General features: G+C 41.5%; 2 protein-coding genes across 3 annotated transcripts; both read left to right on the forward strand.

The window, feature by feature from the left end:
* The first annotated feature begins 5,569 nt into the window (after positions 1-5,569).
* LOC110536420 (perforin-1) lies at positions 5,570-7,841 on the forward strand. Of its 2 annotated transcripts, XM_036936415.2 has the most exons (4): positions 5,570-5,654; positions 6,696-6,854; positions 7,312-7,431; positions 7,577-7,841. In XM_036936415.2, the coding sequence occupies exons 2-4, from the start codon at positions 6,702-6,704 to the stop codon at positions 7,712-7,714; spliced, it is 411 nt and encodes a 136-aa protein (XP_036792310.1). In that variant the 5' UTR covers positions 5,570-5,654; positions 6,696-6,701; the 3' UTR covers positions 7,715-7,841. The 2 variants fall into 2 exon arrangements, with proteins under 2 accessions (XP_036792310.1, XP_021477859.1); XM_021622184.3 differs by lacking the exon at positions 5,570-5,654 and having other exon boundaries at positions 6,693-6,854.
* A 7,440-nt stretch (positions 7,842-15,281) lies between these two features.
* Positions 15,282-17,939, forward strand: LOC149979884 (perforin-1-like). The gene is made up of 4 exons (XM_090191205.1): positions 15,282-16,190; positions 16,789-16,947; positions 17,386-17,505; positions 17,673-17,939. The coding sequence occupies exons 2-4, from the start codon at positions 16,795-16,797 to the stop codon at positions 17,808-17,810; spliced, it is 411 nt and encodes a 136-aa protein (XP_090047331.1). The 5' UTR covers positions 15,282-16,190; positions 16,789-16,794; the 3' UTR covers positions 17,811-17,939.
* Positions 17,940-20,938: the final 2,999 nt, after the last annotated feature.

Genomic DNA, 20,938 nt, shown 5'->3' on the forward strand with positions numbered 1-20,938 from the left:
TGCAACTGCACATGGGGACAAAGATCGTACTTTTTGGAGGAATGTCCTTTGGTCTATTTGGCCATAATGACCATAATGACCATCCGGGAAGCACGGGGGTGGCAGCATCATATTGTGGGGTTGCTTTGCTGCAGGAGGGACTGGTGCACTTCACAAAATAGATGGCATCATGAGGAAGGAACATTTTGTGGATATATTGAAGCAACACTTCAAAATGTTTAAAATCAATAATAAATATTGGAATTGATTTGAATTATGCGCCCATCAGTTTCACCGGAAATTGTCCCACTAGCGGGACACCAATTATTAAGAAGATTTCAAGTGGAATTGTTTAGAGTGCATTGTATATAGTGACTAGTGATCAATTTATTAAAGTGGCCAGTGATTGGGTCTCCATGTAGGCAGCAGCCTCTCTGAGTTACTGATTGGGTCTCCATGTAGGCAACAGCCTCTCTGAGTTAGTGATTGGGTCTCCATGTAGACAACAGCCTCTCTGAGTTAGTGATTGGGTCTCCATGTAGACAACAGCCTCTCTGAGTTAGTGATTGGGTCTCCATGTAGACAACAGCCTCTCTGAGTTAGTGATTGGGTCTCCATGTAGACAACAGCCTCTCTGAGTTAGTGATTGGGTCTCCATGTAGACAACAGCCTCTCTGAGTTAGTGATGGCTGTTTAGTAGTCTGATGGCCTTGAGATAGAAGCTGTTTTTCAGTCTCTCGGTCCCAGCTTTGATACACCTGTACTGACTTCGCCTTCTGGATGGTAGCAGTGTGAACAGGCAGTGGCTTGGGTGGTTGATGTCCTTGATGATCGTTTTGGCCTTCCTGTGACATAGGGTGCTGTAGGTGTCATGGAGGGCAGGTTGTTTGCCCCGATGATGCGTTGTGTGATACAGCCCGACAGGATGCTCTCGATTGTGCATCTGTCAACGTTTCTCAGAGTTTTGGGTGACAAGCCAAATTTCTTCAGCCTCCCGAGGTTGAAGAGGCGCTGTTGCTCCTTCTTCACCACACTGTCTGTGTGAGTGGACCATTTCAGTTTGTCTGTAATGTGTACGCTGAGGAACTTAAAACTTTCCATGTTCTCTTCTGCTGTCCATTTGATGTGGATAGGTGGGTGCTCCCTCTGCTGTTTCCTGAAGTTCACGATCATCTCCTTTGTTTTGTTGACGTTGAGTGAGAGGTTGTTTTCCTGACACCACACTCCGAGTGCCCTCACCTTCTCCCTGTATGCTGTCTCATCGTTCTTGGTAATCAGGTCCACTACATTTGTATCCTCTGGAAACTTGATGATTGCGTTGGAGGCGTGCATGGCCACGCCTCCTGTTGAATGCTGAGCTGTAGTCAATGAATAGCATTGCTAGATAGATATTTCTTTAGTCCAGATGGGATAGGGCAGTGTGCAGTGTGATGGCAGTAGTGGGCTTGTTGGGGAGGTATGCAAAACGAAGTGGGTCTATGGTCGCCCACTTCAGGTTGCATGTATGCTGATAGTGTCATCGTTCAGCTAAAGACGCCGAGAAGCACAAGATATTACAGCCAGTCCGTGGTGAATCGCAGGCCTGATGTCCAGACGTTATTTTCGGTTGGAGGCACTAAGACCCCACACCCTGATGTAGCTGTCATCCAGATCACAGTGTACAAAAGCCAGTAGCACCAGTAGAGAGAGAGAGATTGAAACTATCAGTACAAACTTAGAGAGATGTATATACAGTATAATATAGAATAACCACCAGAACAATCCAGAATCAGCAGAAAAACAGGCTCTTATTCAGTTCAGTAGATAGTGGCTTTTCAGAAGTGCATTTGATTTTACCCACCAGCGTATCCTGGATGGAGGGAGTTGAAACTTGATATAGAAACTGTCAGTCCCATCCAGAATCAGCAGAAAACAGGCTCTTATTCAGTTCAGTAGATAGTGTTACACATTCAGTTCTGACAGCAAACCTGTCTGAGAAGTCATCCAGTGTACTCAACCAAACTGACACTTAAATCTATGTCTGCTTTTGTACAAATCTTAATGTGCTTTAAGGAACGCCACTCACTGTCTGCAGTCGACTGAATCCCAGCCACTGACTACAGAGACAAGAAAGGTAAGATGGATGCCCACAGAGAGCGAGAGCGAGAGAGAGAGAGAAAGAAGAATTTAACAGCACCAGAACAACAGATCACGTCTTACTTGGATATTCTTGAGCTGGACGTCTGTCTTCTCTAGTCACCCAACTGCTGATGGTCCTTACTGTGCCATCTGGTATGATGACCCCCAGGTGGTATGATGACCCACAGGTGGTATGATGACCCACAGGTGGTATGATGACCCACAGGTGGTATGATGACCCACAGGTGGTATGATGATCCACAGGTGGTATGATGATCCACAGGTGGTATGATGACCCACAGGTGGTATGATGACCCACAGGTGGTATGATGACCCACAGGTGGTATGATGATCCACAGGTGGTATGATGACCCCCAGGTGGTATGATGACCCACAGGTGGTATGATGACCCACAGGTGGTATGATCACCCACAGGTGGTATGATGACCCCCAGGTGGTATGATGATCCACAGGTGGTATGATGATCCACAGGTGGTATGATGATCCACAGGTGGTATGATGACCCACAGGTGATATGATGACCCACAGGTGGTATGATGACCCACAGGTGGTATGATGACCCACAGGTGGTATGATGACCCACAGGTGGTATGTAGGACTACTTATGTTGACATAACAGTTGACAGTAAAATAAACAGGTGTTAATACTTATGTAAATAAGGAATTTCTGTTTTGCAAACATTTCTAAAAACCTTTTTTTTCTCCATTTTTTTTCATTATCATTATGGGGTGTTGTGTGTAGATTGCTGAGGAACATGTTTTATTAAATCCATTTTAGAACAAGGCTGTAACGTAACAAAATGTGGAAAAAGTCAAGGGGTCTGAATACTTTCTGCAAGGACTCTATATTAATAAAACAGGCAGATTTAAGGAGCCCCCAAAGAGGCTGAAAAATGTCATCGATGCAAATCATTTGTAGGACACCTGGAGATTACTGCAAAAGACTATTCCTTTTTTTTCTTAAAGTAAGAAAAGCTATCCAAGAATTTACTACATTTTTTATTTAAAAAATTGCTCTCAACAAATTACTGGATAAAACATTGCTACAGGGAGATATCAGATCATTCTCCGGTATCATGATTAATTACTCCAGAAAATACATTTATCGACAAAATGTGGAGAATGAACAGTGTGTCTTCCATAACTGAATTTGATTAAATACTTAAAAACAATAAATTTTTTAACCTTTACCATTACAAATAAAGACAGAGAGGAAAGAAAAAGCAGCCCCCTGATACAGAGAAAAATAAAGCACCGTGTTAGAAAAAGACCAGAAAAATATCTTTACAAGGTAAAGAAGAAAATTCAAATTTTTGAACTTATACTTCTGAAGAGAGCCAAACATTACAGGTTAAACTCAAATAAAACATACTAGTTAATGGAAACTTAACCCAGTAAATATGTTTAATCTCTCAGAAAACACATACATTCTGAACCAGTTATAATTTTAAAAGATTAGTAATTAGAAACAACAATGCTATTAATGCCAATTTTTTAAAAGTTTCTATGAAACTGTATAGAAATCAGACTTTAAAAACAGTGGGACGGATCCTATAGACTTTTTACATTGAACAACTCTGAATGTCACATTCGTTAGAATAAATGTCGGACCAAGGCGCAGCGGATGTTGAGTTCCACATAATTTATTAGAAAGTGAAACTAAGTAAATACAAAAACAAATAAACAATAAACTAACAACGAACCGTGACAACAGAGATGCTACGTGCACTAACTCGCTCTAACTAACTAATAAACACAGGTGGGAAAAACAGCTACTTAAATATGATCCCCAATTAGAGACAACGACTACCAGCTGCCTCGAATTGGGAATCACACACAATCACCAACATAGAAAAACAAACCTAGAACCCCACATAGAAATAATAAACTAGACTAACCACCCAGTCACGCCCTGACCTACTCTACCATAGAAAATAAGGACTCTCTATGGTCAGGACGTGACGCTGAAGACCTAATCTGATCATTAAAAACAGAGAACAACCAGTGAAATATTATGAAATGGTTGCATGTTGTGTTTATATTTTTGTTCAGTATATTTTCAAGATTTTGATAGAAATCTCTCCCTCTTCTCTCTCCCTCTTCTCTCTCCCTCTTCTCTCTCCCTCTTCTCTCTCCCTCTTCTCTCTCCCTCTTCTCTCTCCCTCTCTCTCTCTCCCTCTCTCTCTCTCTCTCTCTTTCTCACTCTTAGAAATGGTTGCGTTGCGTTTATATTTTTGTTGAGTATATTTGCAAAATGTTGATAGAAATCTCTCTCTCTCTCTCTCTCTTACTCGCTCTCTCTTACTCGCTCTCTCTCTCTCTCTCTCTCTCTCTCTTTCTCTCTCTTACTCGCTCTCTCTCTCTCTCTCTCTCTCTCTCTGTCTCTGTCTCTGTCTCTTTCTCTCCTAGTGCTTCCGTTGAGTCCTTGACACATTGAATCAGGTGTTTTTGTCTTGGGATACAACAAAAATGTGTGCTGTCGGGGGAACTTGAGGACTGAAGTTGGACAATTATTTATTTCCTAGTTGTCCTTCTTCCATCCTGCCCTTGCTGTGAGCCATGTCCTCTCTCTCTCTCCTAGTTGTCCTTCTTCCATCCTGCCCTTGCTGTGAGCCATGTCCTCCTCTCTCTCTGTATTTGTCCTTGGGCCTGCTGCTGATGTGTGTCCTGGTAAATCAAGGTGTATGGTCTCAGTGCCAGGAATCTTAAATGTGATTTATGGTCAACACAATCCTGTCTCAGAGCTCTATGGACAATTTCTTCCATCTTATGGCTTGATTTTTGCTCTGACATGCACTGTCAACTTTATATAGACAGGGGTGTGCCTTTCCAAATCATGTCCAATCAATTGAAATGACCTCAGGTGTACTCCTATTAAGTTGTAGAAACATCTCAAGGATGATCAATGGCAACAGAATGTACCTGAGCTCAATTTTTCGAGTCTCATAGCAAAGAGTCTGAATATTTCTGTTTAATATTTTAAACACATTTGGTAAAATAAAATAAAAATCTGTTTTATCTTTGTCATTATGGGGTAATGTGTGTAGATTGATAATAAATAATTGTGAATTTGAATTTGAGAATACGGCCGTAAAGAAACAAAATAGAGAAAAAGTCAAGGTGTTTGAATACTTTCTGAATGCACTGTATATAATGATTAATGGTACTACTGAAGAATTACAGATTCTATGCAGTACTATTTACCATCTCCACCCTTAGTAATGCCCTGTCCCTCAACTAACTGTTTATTCACTGGGCTGGCCTTTTGACATTACCTGGAATAGTATCTGAAATGCTGATTGAACAAATAGTATCAGAATTTGTTGTTACACCTTATAGGCTGAAATATGTCTCGTGGTAATATAAGGTGTGCTCTCATTGGTTAAGTAGTCCTGCATACCACCTGTGGGTCAACATACCACCTGGGGGGGGGGGGGGGGGGGGCTGAGATCTTTATAAACAGCTAGATGGCACAGTAAGGACCATCAGCAGTTGGGTGACTAGAGAAGACAGACGTACAGCTCAAGAATATCCAGGTAAGACATGATCTGTTGTTCTGGTGCTGTTCTACTACCTCTCTCTCTCTCTCTCTCTCTCTCTCTCTCTCTCTCTCTCTCTCTCTCTCTCTCTCGCTCTCTGTGGGCATTCATCTTACCTTTCTTGTCTCTGTAGACAGTGGCTGGGATTCAGTTCCTTAAAGCACTTTTAGATTGGATCAATAGCAGATATAGAAATTAAGTGTCAGTTTGGTTGAGTACACTGGATGACTTCTCAGACAGCTTTGCTGTCAGAACTGAATGTGTAACACCATTAGTTTCTGTATCAAGTGTCATCTCCCTCCATCCTGGATATGCTTGTTTTTTAATCAAATTCTGCAATTGAACAAGAGCCTGTATTTATGCTGATTCAGGATTGTTCTTGTGCATCTTCAATGTATTTATCTCTCTCTCTCTCTCTCTCTCCGTCTCTCTCTCTCGCTCTCTCTGTCCGTCTCTCTCGCTCTCTCTGTCTGTCTCTCTGTCCGTCTCTCTCGCTCTCTCTGTCCGTCTCCCTCGCTCTCTCTGTCTGTCTCTCTCTCTCTCTGTCCGTATCTCTCGCTCTCGTTCTCTCTGTCCGTCTCTCTCTCTGTCTGTCTGTCCGTCGCTCTCTCTGTCCGTCTCTCTCTCTCTCTGTCCGTCTCTCTCTCTCTCGCACTCTCTGTCCGTCTCTCTCGCTCTCTCTGTCCGTCTCTCTCTCTCTGTCCGTCTCTCTCTCTGTCCGTCTCTCTCTCACTCGCACTCTCTGTCCGTCTCTCGCTCCGTCTCTCTCTCTCTGTCCGTCTCTCTCTCTCTCTCTGTCCATTGATCTCTCTCTCTTCTTCCACTGACTAATCTCTTAACACTGATAATATATCCTGAACTTTCAGCTCAATTTTTGACTCCTCTACAGTTTGTAGTGTTAGTTTCAAGCTCTTATGACATGTTTATCTTCCCCAACTGTCACCTCCTCTCCCCTCCTCTCCCCTCCCCTCCTCTCCTCTCCTCTCCTCTCCCCTCCTCTCCCCTCCTCTCCTCTTCTCTCTCCTCTCTCTCAGACAGTGTACCATGGCCTCTCTCTCTCTGTCCCTGGGACTGCTGGTGCTATGCACCCTGGCTCTTGTACACTGTGACCTGCATGACGGCCCCGTCAGAGTGTATGATATTCGTGCCTCCAACCTGAAAGGACGCTTTTTCTCAAAACCAGACCCCTACGTCAAGGTGAATTGATTCATTTATTTCTTCTTTATTTAACCAGATCAGTCAGTTAACTAAACGTTCTTATTTACAACAACAAACTGTCAGGTGGGGAGATAAAACAGAAGTACAGTGATGTTACAGACAGGACAGACATCATAACACAGAAGGACAGAGACACAGCAACAATCAAACAGTACACAGTAGACAGTCAGCTGTCATTTGTTTGGATCTAAAGTAGCCTACAGTGACATGTGACCATGAAAATGTCAGTGATTGGCTTGTTACTTGTTAGGTGAAGTAATAGTAAAATAAAAATGAACAAACAATCAAATGAATTAATTAATTATAATATACATATACTGGTTCCTCATTCAAGTGAGCCAACTGTACATACATTAGCAATAATTTAGTATTTAATGCACAATAATACTTTAACAAAAAGTTTAATAAAGTCTATTGACAACATTATCTTCCTCAGGTGTGGTGCGGCTCATCCTTTCATGGCAAGAGCAGCATTCTGAAGAAACAGGAAAACCCCACCTGGCCCAACCAGTTCAACTTCGCAGACATCCTTCACAACTCTGTCCTGACACTGGAGGTGAGTTTCCCACCTTACTATGCAAAGCGTTTTGAGCACTGGAAAAGCACTATGTAAATCACAAATCAATTATTATTATGATGATAAAGATGATGATGATGATGAGGAAGATATTTTTTTTTACTATTATTGTTATTATGATTAGGTGTGGGATGATGTCATCGGACTAGATCGCCACATGGGAACCTGCAAAATCACCATCCGCCCAGGAACACACACTGAGACTTGCCACCTGAAGAAAGGCACCGTCTACTACACCTACAGCTACGGCTACAGTCACTAGATGGAACAGTATTATGGTTAGAATGTAACCTATGACCTTTGTGACCTTGTGTCTGATTGGTTCTCACCCTTTCTCTCATGTATTCACTTCCTTAGAGCATCAATTAAAACAACGTGCTTTACGGCAAGATGGTCTCAGTCTGGCTTTATCATGTTTTAGGATTTCTCAGAAGATGCCTTAGAAGATGATCTTATGTCAAAGCTTTTTACCAATCGACATTTACCTTTTACAGTGTCACGACGTGGCCCTTTTGGGTGTATATCACGCCCCCCGGGGGCAGACTGAAACAATAATTCAGGCCGGGAATTTGACTCCATCCCAGGCCACCCTGTTCATGCAAACCACCAGATCGCTAATTTTGTAGGCTAACCCTATTTGTTGATGCAACGGGTACCAAACTAGTTAGAAATTTGGCCACTATGTTCTTCTGGGAAGAAAGTTATCCACATTACAAAATACAAACATTTGGGACTGACCAACAAGTCGCTTATCTGAACACAGAGTTTGAGGTAATGTATGGCTATGGGTGCCCCCTCAAACTCTCTAGGAATACACAAATCAAAGCATATAGAAATGTACAAGGTATTGCCCCCCGATTACAGTCATACTGATAATCTCATAAAGCACATTAAAATCATAACCTACATGTTTAGGTTTGTGCTCTTCAGTTGTACCTGAAGGTTCCTGCTCTGACTGTCTCTGAACTGACCACCTCCAGTTCTGCAGGAGCACCTGAAGCTCTAGTGCTGCTGCTGCTTCCATCTTCACCTTTGCAAAGAAAATACTATTATCATACATCACTATCATTAGTGTATCCGTAGGCTACATTAATACAGCTCTGGATAAAATTAAGAGTGGTCTCAATTTGGAGAGGCCTCAATTCTTTCCAGAGCTGTATATTAGTGTAGTAACTTGTACTGCTGGTACTAATGGCGCTAATGATCTTTGTCATTTCCTGTGTTGTGTCACACAGGCTACTGTGTTACGTTCATGGATGCATTATGGTTAGGTTACTGTAGCCTGTTTCTCTGTACAGTGTATGAGCACTTTCCCTCACTTATGTGGCATTAGTCATGACTGAATGCTGGCAAGTCCATAGTCCAGGGTTACTATTTTTTTACTAGTTGAAACATGCTGGGTGTCGTGTGTGTGTTTTAGCTAGTGTTTGTGATTGACCTGGTCCCTTACTGGCGAACATGTGGCTTATTTTGCAGCATTTAGCTGTGTCTGTGGCAAGGGCCTTTCTATTTTTAATTCTCTCCCTCTCCGTTCCAACTTTCCTTTTTTTGAAATGGTTGGCAATTCAAAAACTAGAGTCAGAACGCCGGGACGGAGTCCTCACGTTGAAATGGTTGGCAATTCAAAAACTAGAGTCAGAACGCCGGGACGGAGTCCTCACGTTGAAATGGTTGGCAATTCAAAAACTAAAGTCAGAAGAGTCCTCACATTGAAATGGCTACAACTCTATAAACTAAAGAACAATTATTCAGACTGCAGCTGTTTCAATACTTTAGTCAGGTAAACACATCCAATCTAAAAACAGTTCAGAATGGTACTCTGAAGTATCCATTATAACAACTACGAAAGACTGTGACTGCTGGAGAACGCAACCAGAGACTTTTGTCAACTTTCTAGCAGATGGACCGGCGACCATAGAGAGAGACCACAAGACATATGCTCGTAAATATGTAAATTGCTATTTTTTTTCTAATGAGCCGTTGTTCATATTCAAAGTATTAGCCATTTCTATGAGTGTAGTTATCAGCTATGAGTTTCCTGCTCTTGATTGGTCCCCATCCCCTTTCCTTTGTCTACCAAGCCATCAAATCAGTTTTGTCCGGTAGGGACATGTAGTAACCCATGTGTGAGTGTTTATGTAATTCTGTGATTTGATTAGTTAGTAAATAAATGAATAAACCAATTTGTATATCTCTGATTCTATGCTAGGGTTGGTGCAGACATCCAAGGGTTTGCGACATTCAGAATATGACTGATGAGGTGATAATACATTAATAAGTGACTGTAATCAATAAGATATGAAAATATCTGAAGAGTTAATTCAGGAAATAGAGAAACACTTAAATATTTTCCCATGGTGCCCCAACTTACAAGTTGATAAAACTTACCATGTCATTTTAAAATTACACAGAGAATTGATTTTATAATATACAGTCTTCACATTTAATGATAGTCCATGACACAACAGTATACAATTATCGTTCTTAAACCTGCGTGTAATATACCTTTTTGTTATTCTATGGTTTGGCCTTCTTTCATAATCAGCATTTCAGATAAATACAACAATTACCCCATGGTGGTAATTAAGTCCTTATGCGATGTTATCTTAAGGATCCAACCTGGGATGACATGGTGGAAGCTAAGCTGCAGTATCACCATCAACATGGGAACCCACAACGTCAGGGAACCCTCTTATACTTACATTTACATATGACCCCCCCCCCCCCCCCCCCCCCCCCCCCCCCCCATGTGGAAATGAACTGAATGATAATTCATAATGGTATATTATCAACAACAAAAATATGACTTAATCACACCCGATGGGGGCGCTGTTGTATAGAGAACTGCTGGCTAGGATTCCTAAAGCTTCTCCGAGTAGGACTACTAAAATATGACTTAATCACACCAGATGGGGGCGCTGTTGTATAGAGAACTGCTGGCGTGGATTCCTAAAGCTTCTCAGAGTAGGACTGCTAAGATATGACTTAATCACACCAGATGGGGGCGCTGTTGTATAGAGAACTGCAGGCGTGGATTCCTAAAGCTTCTCAGAGTAGGACTGCTAAGATATGTCACCAGTGATGCCTTTCAGACAGTGGTGTAAAAATACATGAGTAAAAAAGACTTTAAAGTACTTCTCCTACTTCTTAAGTCGTTTTTTTTAGCATCTGTACTGTACTTCACTATTCATATTTGTTTGACAACTTTCACGTCACTACAATGAAATGGTCCACCCACACAGACAGCGTGGTAAAGGCGCAACAGCGCCTCTTCAACATCAGGAGGCTGAACATTTTTTTTGTCTTGAACACTCAAACTTTTACAGATGCACAATCGAGAGCATCCTGTCGGGCTGTATCACCGCCTGGTACGGCAACTGCTCCTCCCACAACCGTAAGGCTCTCCAGAGGGTAGTGAGGTCTGCACAACGCATCACCGGGGGGCAAACTACCTGCCCTCCCGGACACCTACACCACCCGATGTCACAGGAAGGCCAAAAAGATCATCAAGGACAACAACCACCCGAGCCACTGCCTGTTCACCCCGCTATCATCCAGAAGGCGAGGTCAGTACATGTGCATCAAAGCTGGGACAGAGAGACTGAGAAACAGCTTTTCTCTCACGGCCATCAGATTGTTGAACAGCCATCACTAACATTGAGTGGCATCTGCCAACATACAGACTCAAAATCTAGCCACTTTAATAATTGGATGTAATAAATGTATCACTAGTCACTTAAACAATGCCACTTTATATAATGTGGGGCAGGAAAAGGGGCAAAGTAACAGCGCGAACAAAAAAAAAACCCCACAGACAACTTAATTACCATCAAACACTCAGGGTTTATTTGAAAACACGCAGTAAAGAGGGGGGGGGGGGGGGGGGGGTCAGGAAGGTGCTGAGCTGGACCCAAGGAAAGAAACAAATATCCAAAAACATCCCTAAACTAGACTAGCCTACTTCAATACAGATAACTAACCAAATATACCCCTAAATTAGACTAGCCTACTTCAATACAGATAACTAACCAAATATAACCCTAAACTAGACTAGCCTACTTCAATACAGATAACTAACCAAATATACCCCTAAACTAGACTAGCCTTCTTCAATACAGATAACTAACCAAATATACCCCTAAACTAGACTAGCCTTCTTCAATACAGCTAACTAACCAAATATACAGCGGGTGGTCCGCCCAGTTCTAACTAGTGTTCTTAGACAAAGTTTACCTGCGGGTAGTGTGTGCCCATGGGCGACTTGTCTTAGTACCCCCTTTTATGCTTTTGATACATACAAGTATATTTTAAACCAAATACCTTTAGACTTCTACTCAAGTAGTATTTTACTGCTTTCAGATCAGGGGAGACCTGTCCCTTATTCATAGTGTCTCAGATTAGGAAATCTGATCTAGGATCAGGTTTTCCCAGTCCAGATCAATCTCCTTCAATATGATCTAATAAGCCAAACTGTTATGAACACTCTTCATGAATACGGGCCTAGATCAGGGCCCGTGTCCACAAAGCACCTCCGAACTAGAGACTGATTTCCAACAACAGGTGGTTTCTGTTGACTGTCTAATAGAGGTTATTGAACAGGAAAACATCTGAGAGCAGAGCATTACATTTACAGTTTAGTCATTCAGCAGACGTTCTTATTCAGAACAACTTACAGAGGAGGACAGAGGAGTCGAGGAGAGGACAGACTTTTGGCCAAATGAGAATCTCACAGTGAATAAAATGTATCTCAGTGACAGGGAAACTAATGAGTGGTTGAGAGGTTGAGTAGAGTGTTAATTTATTAGTAGGTAAAGGAGGAGTCTGCTCTCCTCCTTGATTACCTACTTCAGCAGAGGATTCACAAGAGTATCCTTTCAGGTTCTAGCGTGGAAGTGTTTTAAACTCCACCTCACCCCCTTTGAATCAGCTGTTGTTATCTGGAAGGAGGAAAGCATGTTACTTCTGCGTTTATCTAGAAAATGTCTTCCTCCACTACTAGCTACATTTATTTGTATCACTACATACAGTGCCTTGCGAAAGTATTCGGCCCCCTTGAACTTTGCGACCTTTTGCCACATTTCAGGCTTCAAACATAAAGATATAAAACTGTTTTTTTTGTGAAGAATCAACAACAAGTGGGACACAATCATGAAGTGGAATGACATTTATTGGATATTTCAAACTTTTTTAACAAATCAAAAACTGAAAAATTGGGCGTGCAAAATTATTCAGCCCCCTTAAGTTAATACTTTGTAGCGCCACCTTTTGCTGCGATTACAGCTGTAAGTCGCTTGGGGTATGTCTCTATCAGTTTTGCACATCGAGAGATTTAATTTATTTCCCATTCCTCCTTGCAAAACAGCTCGAGCTCAGTGAGGTTGGATGGAGAGCATTTGTGAACAGCAGTTTTCAGTTCTTTCCACAGATTCTCGATTGGATTCAGGTCTGGACTTTGACTTGGCCATTCTAACACCTGGATATGTTTATTTTTGAACCATTCCATTGTAGATTTTGCTTTATGTTTTGGATCATTGTCTTGTTGGAAGACAAATCTCTGTCCCAGTCTCAGGTCTTTTGCAGACTCCATCAGGTTTTCTTCCAGAATGGTCCTGTATTTGGCTCCATCCATCTTCCCATCAATTTTAACCATCTTCCCTGTCCCTGCTGAAGAAAAGCAGACCCAAACCATGATGCTGCCACCACCATGTTTGACAGTGGGGATGGTGTGTTCAGCTGTGTTGCTTTTACGCCAAACATAACGTTTTGCATTGTTGCCAAAAAGTTCAATTTTGGTTTCATCTGACCAGAGCACCTTCTTCCACATGTTTGGTGTGTCTCCCAGGTGGATTGTGGCAAACTTTAAACAACACTTTTTATGGATATCTTTAAGAAATGGCTTTCTTCTTGCCACTCTTCCATAAAGGCCAGATTTGTGCAATATACGACTGATTGTTGTCCTATGGACAGAGTCTCCCACCTCAGCTGTAGATCTCTGCAGTTCATCCAGAGTGATCATGGGCCTCTTGGCTACATCTCTGATCAGTCTTCTCCTTGTATGAGCTGAAAGTTTAGAGGGACGGCCAGGTCTTGGTAGATTTGCAGTGGTCTGATACTCCTTCCATTTCAATATTATCGCTTGCACAGTGCTCATTGGGATGTTTAAAGCTTGGGAAATCTTTTTGTATCCAAATCCGGCTTTAAACTTCTTCACAACAGTATCTCGGACCTGCCTGGTGTGTTCCTTGTTCTTCATGATGCTCTCTGCGCTCTGTTTTTTAAAGAAGAGCACATTTTTTGTCCATTAAAATAACATCAAATTGATCAGAAATACAGTGTAGACATTGTTAATGTTCTAAATTTCTAGTGTAGCTGGAAACGGCTGATTATTAATGGAATATCTACATAGTCATTCAGAGGCCCATTATCAGCAACCATCACTCCTCTGTTCCAATGGCACATTGTGTTATCTAATCGAAGTTTATCATTTTAAAAGGCTAATTGATCATTAGACTATCCTTTTGCACTTATTTTAGCACAGCTGAAATCTGTTGTTCTAATTAAGAAGCAATAAAACTGTCCTTCTTTAGACTAGTTGAGCATCTGGAGCATCAGCATTTGTGGATTTGATTACAGGCTCAAAATGGTCAGAAACACTTTTTCTGAAACTCGTTGGTCTATTCTTGTTCTGAGAAATGAAGGCTATTCTATGCTAGAAATTGTCAAGAATCTACAGATCTCGTACAACGCTGTGTACTGCTCCCTTCACAGAACAGAGCAAACTGGCACTAACCAGAATGGAAAGATGAGAGGGAGGCACCGGGGCACAACTGAGCAAGAGGACAAGTACATTAGAGTGTCTAGTTTGAGAAACAGACGCCTCACAATTCCTCAACTGTCAGCTTCATTAAATAGTACCCGCAAAACACCAGTCTCAACGTCAACATTGAAGAGGTGACTCCGGGATGCTAGCCTTCTAGGCAGAGTTCCTCGGTCTCGTGTCTGTGTTCTTGATCTTTTCTTTTTACTGGCCAGTCTGAGATATAGCTTTTTTTTTCAACTCTGCCTGATCCAAATTCAAAAAAAGATTCTGATCCAAAGAATATGTCTTCGTAAAGGTTTGTTATTGAGCCATCTCTCCTGGCAATGAAGAAATCATTAACAACAAACCTTACACCACCTGGAGTAACAAGTTAATCTGCAATGACATGGAGGTCAAAGACAACCTGAAACTGGAGGTGTGGGACAATGAAGTGTCAGCTGACGACCGCCTGGTGACGTGACCTGGTGCACCACAGTTACAGATCAGCTGACGACCAGCTGGTGACCTGTTCTACCACAGTTTCAGATCAGCTGACGGCCGGCTGGGGACCAGATGGAGCCCGTAGTATGGAATGCTTCCTGGGGCAGGAACCCTCAGCTGTCTTAATATTTGTCAGTGATTATACATCTGTAGCTTTACTGATGAATTTCAGAGATTTTGAGAGATTTTACACACCGTCTCCAAAGCACTACCATTTTTTAGCAAATATCTATCTACTGTTTCAGCGCTTTTAATAAAGTGACTAATCAATAATGGCCCATTTTATAACTGCATCTCAAACCCCTCTCTGATAAGATGACAGAATCTGTAGATCCACATGGGTGTACTTCAGCTGTGGGATGACATCATAATAAAAAATTATAAGGTGAATATTAACATAATTCAAACATTAAAAAGATCCCTTGGCAGATATGGCTAAGATCCTGTAGCACAGACAGACAGACAGACGGACAGACGGACAGACGGACAGACAGACAGACAGACAGACAGACAGACAGACAGACAGACAGACAGACAGACAGACAGACAGACAGACAGACAGACGTTTGTGTGCGGCGCAACAGAGAGAAGAGACAGGGTATGTTCTGTAGTCAGTGGATATTGTGACTGTGGGAGTGACGCATATTATAACACCTTAATTAGCTCTGTAGTCTTCTGTACTTCTTTAATACAAAAAGTTTATTAATTAGATATTGGAATATTAACCACAAGTGGATTCACTGTATTCAAAGTGATTGAGGATAAAACCAAGAGGTTTTATAACTCATCCGGTTGATAGGGCCCTGGGATAAAGCTTCTATTGAGGCCAGAGACAGTGTTTGTATGTGGCGCCACAGAGTGAGTGATATAACTGTAGTGTGTAAAGGCTTTGTCCCACATTACACCCTATTCACTCTGTAGTGAACTACTTTTGACCAGTAGTGCTCTATATAGGGAATAGGGTGCCATTTGGGACTCAAACATTGTCACTGTAGGAGTGGTCCTTATAATACCACTCTGACTGAAACAGGTGGCTGTGAGGCGCCTGTTGTCTTCCTATAGATAGTGATCAATGGTATTACTGATGAATTACAGATTCTATGCAGTACTATTTACCATGTCCACCCTTAGCAATGTCCTCTCCCTTACCTAACTGTTTATTCACTGGGCTGGCCTTTTGACATTATCTGGAATACAATTTGTTCAATCAGCATTTCAAATAGTATCAGAATTTGTCGTTACACCTTATAGGCTTCCATATGTCTCTCGGTAATATAAAGTGTGTTCTCATTGATTGGGTCATCACTAAGTTGTTCTACGTACCACCTGGGGAGGGGGGGGGGGGGCTGAGATCTTTATAAACAGCTAGATGGCACAGTAAGGACCATCAGCAGTTGGGTGACTAGAGAAGACAGACGTCCAGCTCAAGAATATCCAGGTAAGACATGATCTGTTGTTCTGGTGCTGTTATATTCTTATTTTCTCTCTCTCTCTCTCTCTCTCTCTCTCTCTATCTCTCTCTCTCTCTCTCTCTCTCTCTCTCTCTCTCTCTCTCTCTCTCTCTCTCTCATCAACTGGGATTCAGTCCATTGCAAACAGTGAGTGCCCTTCCAAGTGCTTTTAAATGTGTACAATAGCAGATATAGAAATGAAGTGTCAGTTTGGTTGGAGATCAAGTGTCATCTCCCTCCATCCAGGATATGCTGGTGGTTAAATCAAACACACTTCTGGAAAGCCACTATCTGCAATTGAATAAGAGCCTGTTTTTCTGCTGTCTCAGAACTGTTCTGGTGTCTTCCATTTATTTATCTCTCTCTCTCTCTCTCTCTCTCTCTCTCTCTCTCTCTCTCTCTGTCCATCGATCTCTCTCTCTTCTTCCACTGACTAATCTCTTAATATTGATCATATATCCTGATCTTTCAACTCCTTTACTCCTCCTCTCTGAATACAGTTTGTAGTGTTAGTTTCAAGCTCTTCTGGACATGTTAATATCTTCAACTCCCCTCCCCTCCCCTCCTCTCCTCTCTCTCTGACAGTGTACCATGGTCTCTCTCTCTCTGTCCCTGGGACTGCTGGTGCTATGCAACCTGGCTCTTGTACACTGTGACCTGTATGACGGCCATGTCAGGGTTTGGGGCCTTAGTGCCTCCAACCTGAAAGGAGACTTCCTCTCCCAGCCAGACCCCTACGTCAAGGTGAATTTCTTAATTTATTTGTTCTTTATTTAACCCGAACAGTCAGTTAACAAAACATTCTTATTTACAACAACAAACTGTCAGGTGGGGAGATAAAACAGAAGTACAGTGATGTTACAGACAGGACAGACATCATAACACAGAAGGACAGAGACACAGCAATAATCAAACAGTAAACAGTAGACAGTCAGCTGTCATTTGTTTGGATATAAAGTAGCCTACAGTGACATGTGACCATGAAAATGTCAGTGATTGGCTTGTTACTTGTTAGGTGAAGTAACAAACAACAAACAAATTAATTCATTAATTTTAAAATACTTGGTTCCTCATTCAAGTGAGCCAACTGTACATACATTAAAAATCATTCAGTATTAAAAGCACAATAATAAAATTTAAAACATGTTTAATGCATTCTACTGACAACATTTTCTTCCTTAGGTGTGGTGCGGCCCAGCCTTCGGTGGCATGAGCAGCATTCTGAAGAACCAGGCCAACCCCACCTGGCCCGGCGAGTTCAACTTCGTAGACATCATCCACAAGTCTGTCCTGAAGCTGGAGGTGAGTTTCCCCCCTTACTATGCAAAGCGTTTTGAGCACTGGAAAATCACTATGTAAATCACATCAATGATTATTATGATGTTGAAGATGATGATGATGATGAAGAGGAAGAAGATTATCATGATTATTTTTACTATTATTGTTATTATGATGATTATTATTATTAGGTGTGGGATAATAACGTCGGACCAGATCACCGCCTGGGAACCTGCACCACCACCATCCGCCCAGGAAGACACACTGAGACCTGCCACCTGAAGAAAGGCACCGTCTACTACACCTACAGCTACGACTACAGTCACTAGATGGAACAGAATGATGATTAGATTGTAACCTATGACCTTTGTGACCTTGTGTCTGATTGGTTATCTCACCCTGTCACTCATGTATTCACTTCCTTAGAGCATCAATTAAAACAACGTGCTTTACGGCAAGATGGTCTCAGTCTGGCTTTATCATGTTTTTGAATTGTTTTATGATTTCTCAGAAGATGCATTAGAAGATGGTCCATATCACATTAAAATAGATAAATCGATATTTCTACTAGATTTGAAACCATTCGATATTTACCTTTTACAGTGTAACGACGTGGCCCTTTTGGGTATATATTATGCTCCCCCCCTAGTCTCTCTCCCATCCCAGGTTTTTACAACGGTCATATAATCCTGCTAGAAACTCTCTCTCTTCACTTCCATGGAGTATGGAGGGAGAGAGCCTATGGAGAACAAAGACTTTGTTCTTCCCAAAACTCTTTAATTGGAGAATTAAACAATATTTATATTTTTGAGAATGTGGGAATGTTCTGTGGACACTTCAGGGACAGTCATGTCGAGTTTGTTTTCTTTGGTGATCTCATGAGGACAGGAAACACACATTACTGTGTCTTTGGTTTAGCACACTTCTCAATTACGGGGCTAGCATCTAAATGTTGTGAGACCTATGTGATTACATATAAAACTATTTGTGAAAAGATGAAATGTGATGGTTGCCTTCTAAATGAGAGTATGGATTTTCAAATCAAGTTTAACTAGTCAGTTACAGTTTGGCCTTCTTTCATTATCAGCATTTCAGATAAATACAACATTTCCCCATGGTGATAATGAAGTCCTTATGTTATGTTATGTTGATCCAACCTGGGATGACATGGTGGAAGCTAAGCTGCAGTATCACCATCAACATGGGAACCCACAACATCAGGGAATCCTCTGTTATACTTACAGTTACATATGACCCCCCCCCCCCCATGTGGAAATGAACTGAATGATAATTCATAATGGTATATTATCAACAACAAAAATATGACTTAATCACACCAGATGGGGAGCACTGTTGTATAGAGAACTGCTGGCTAGGTTTCCTAAAGCTTCTCAGAGTAGGACTGTTGAGCCTTGTGGCCAGTGTTGCCTTTCATACAGTGGTGTAAAGTACTTAAATAAAACCATTTTTAAAGTACTACTTAAGTAGGTTTTTTGAGCATCTGTACTGTATTTTACTATTCACATTTTTGACAACTTTTACATTCACTTCACTACAGTCCTAAAGAAAATAATGTACTTTTTACTCGATACGTTTTCCCTGACACCCCAAAATACTGATTAAATGTTGAAAGCTTAGCAGCACAGAGAAACGGTCTAATTCACACACTTATCAAGAGAACATATCCCGACTGCCTCTGCTCTGGCAAACTCACTGAAGACAAATGCGTGTCGCTGCCTATACAAAACAATATATATATAATACTAGTTCAGTCTGGTTGGCTTGATATAAGGATAAGAAATGATTTATACTTTTGAAACTTAAGTATATTTTAAACAAAACACTTTTAGACTTTTAGTCAAGTAGTATTTTACTGGGTGTCTTTCGCTTTTACTGCAGTCATTATATTAAGGTATCTTTACTTTTGTTCAAGTATGACAACTGAGTACTTTTTCCACCACTGTTTTCAGATCAGGGGAGACCTGTCCCTTATTCATAGTGTCTCAGATTAGGGGAGCTGATCTAGGATCAGGTTTTCCTAGTCCAGAACAATCTGCTTCAATATGATCTAATTAGTCAAACTGTTATGAACACTCTTCATGAATACGGGTCTAGATCAGGGCCCGTGTCCACAAAGCGCCTCAGAACTAGAGACTGATTTCCACCAACAGGTGGTTTCTGTTGACTGTTTCTGTTAACTACCTAATAGAGGTTCTTGAACAGGAAAACATCTGAGAGCAGAGCATTACATTTACAGTTTAGTCAATCAGCAGACGTTCTTATTCAGAACAACTTACAGAGGAGGACAGAGGAGTCGAGGAGAGGACAGACTTTTGGCCAAATGAGAATCTCCCAGTGAATAAAATGTATCTCACCCCTGCTTGGACCACGACACCACAGAGACAGAATTTGACATTCAAGCAAAGTAGTTATTAATGACCCATAGAGAATTGGTCATAATTGGTGGCAAATTACTACAGTATCTCAAGCTGATTAAATAATGGAGCCTGGCCCATGGAGAGAAGATTATGTTTGACGGCATTGATATCAGTAACAACAAGACAAGCCGTTGGACAATCACAATGTGGTCATTAACAATGTGACAGCCCATTGGATAATCACAATGTGGTCATTAATAATGTCACAGCCCATTGGACAATCACAATGTGACAGCCCACGGTCTTTCCAAACTCCCTTTCCTCATATATTTTCCTAATTTTATTTCCTTTCCTCCGTTCCTAGCTTAATCTCCTCCTTTTCTTGATCCCATTCCTCATTACCTAGCTTTTTTCCTCATTTCCTTTACTCTTCTACTTTCCTACGTTCCTTTCCTCATTTCCTTGATCTATTTCCTCCTCCACTTGTTGGCTGCTTTTCCTTCATTCTGTGGTCCAACTCATCCCAAACCATCTCAACTGGGTTGAGGTCGGGTTATTGTGGAGGCCAGGTCATCTGACACAGCACTCCATCACTCTCCTTCTTGGTCAAATAGCCCTTACACATCCTGGAGGTGTGTTTTCAGTCATTGTCCTGCTGAAAACAAATAATAGTCACACTAAGTGCAAACCAGATGGAATGGCGTATCGCTGCAGAATGATGTGGTAACCATGCTGGTGATGTGTGCTTTGAATTCTAAATAAACCACTGTCACCACCAAAGCACCCCCACACCATCACACCTTCTCCTCCATGCTTCACGGTGGGATCCACACATGCAGAGATCATCCGTTCACCTACTCTGCGTCTAACAAAGACAGGGTGGTTGGAACCAAAACTTTAAACTCAGTTTTTCAAATTTCCTGACATTTAATCCAAGTAAAAATGCCCTGTCTTAGGTCAGTTAGGGTCACCACTTTATTTTAAGAATGTGAAATGTCAGAATAATAGTAGAGAGAACAATTTAGTTCAGCTTTTATTTCTTTCATCACATTCCCAGTGTGTCAGAAGTTTACATACAC

Source organism: Oncorhynchus mykiss, chromosome 11, assembly GCF_057628025.1.
Source record: "Oncorhynchus mykiss isolate SJ-2025 chromosome 11, ASM5762802v1, whole genome shotgun sequence".
NCBI classification, from domain to species: domain Eukaryota; kingdom Metazoa; phylum Chordata; class Actinopteri; order Salmoniformes; family Salmonidae; genus Oncorhynchus; species Oncorhynchus mykiss.

Excerpts from the sequence above, each read along its gene's own strand:
- LOC110536420 (XM_036936415.2), top strand. The coding sequence starts at position 6,702 with ATGGCCTCTCTCTCTCTGTCCCTGGGACTGCTGGTGCTATGCACCCTG. Across the intron at positions 6,855-7,311 it reads AACCAGACCCCTACGTCAAG|GTGTGGTGCGGCTCATCCTT; the intron begins GTGAATTGATTC and ends TATCTTCCTCAG. Across the intron at positions 7,432-7,576 it reads ACTCTGTCCTGACACTGGAG|GTGTGGGATGATGTCATCGG; the intron begins GTGAGTTTCCCA and ends TATTATGATTAG.
- LOC149979884 (XM_090191205.1), top strand. The coding sequence starts at position 16,795 with ATGGTCTCTCTCTCTCTGTCCCTGGGACTGCTGGTGCTATGCAACCTG. Across the intron at positions 16,948-17,385 it reads AGCCAGACCCCTACGTCAAG|GTGTGGTGCGGCCCAGCCTT; the intron begins GTGAATTTCTTA and ends TTTCTTCCTTAG. Across the intron at positions 17,506-17,672 it reads AGTCTGTCCTGAAGCTGGAG|GTGTGGGATAATAACGTCGG; the intron begins GTGAGTTTCCCC and ends TATTATTATTAG.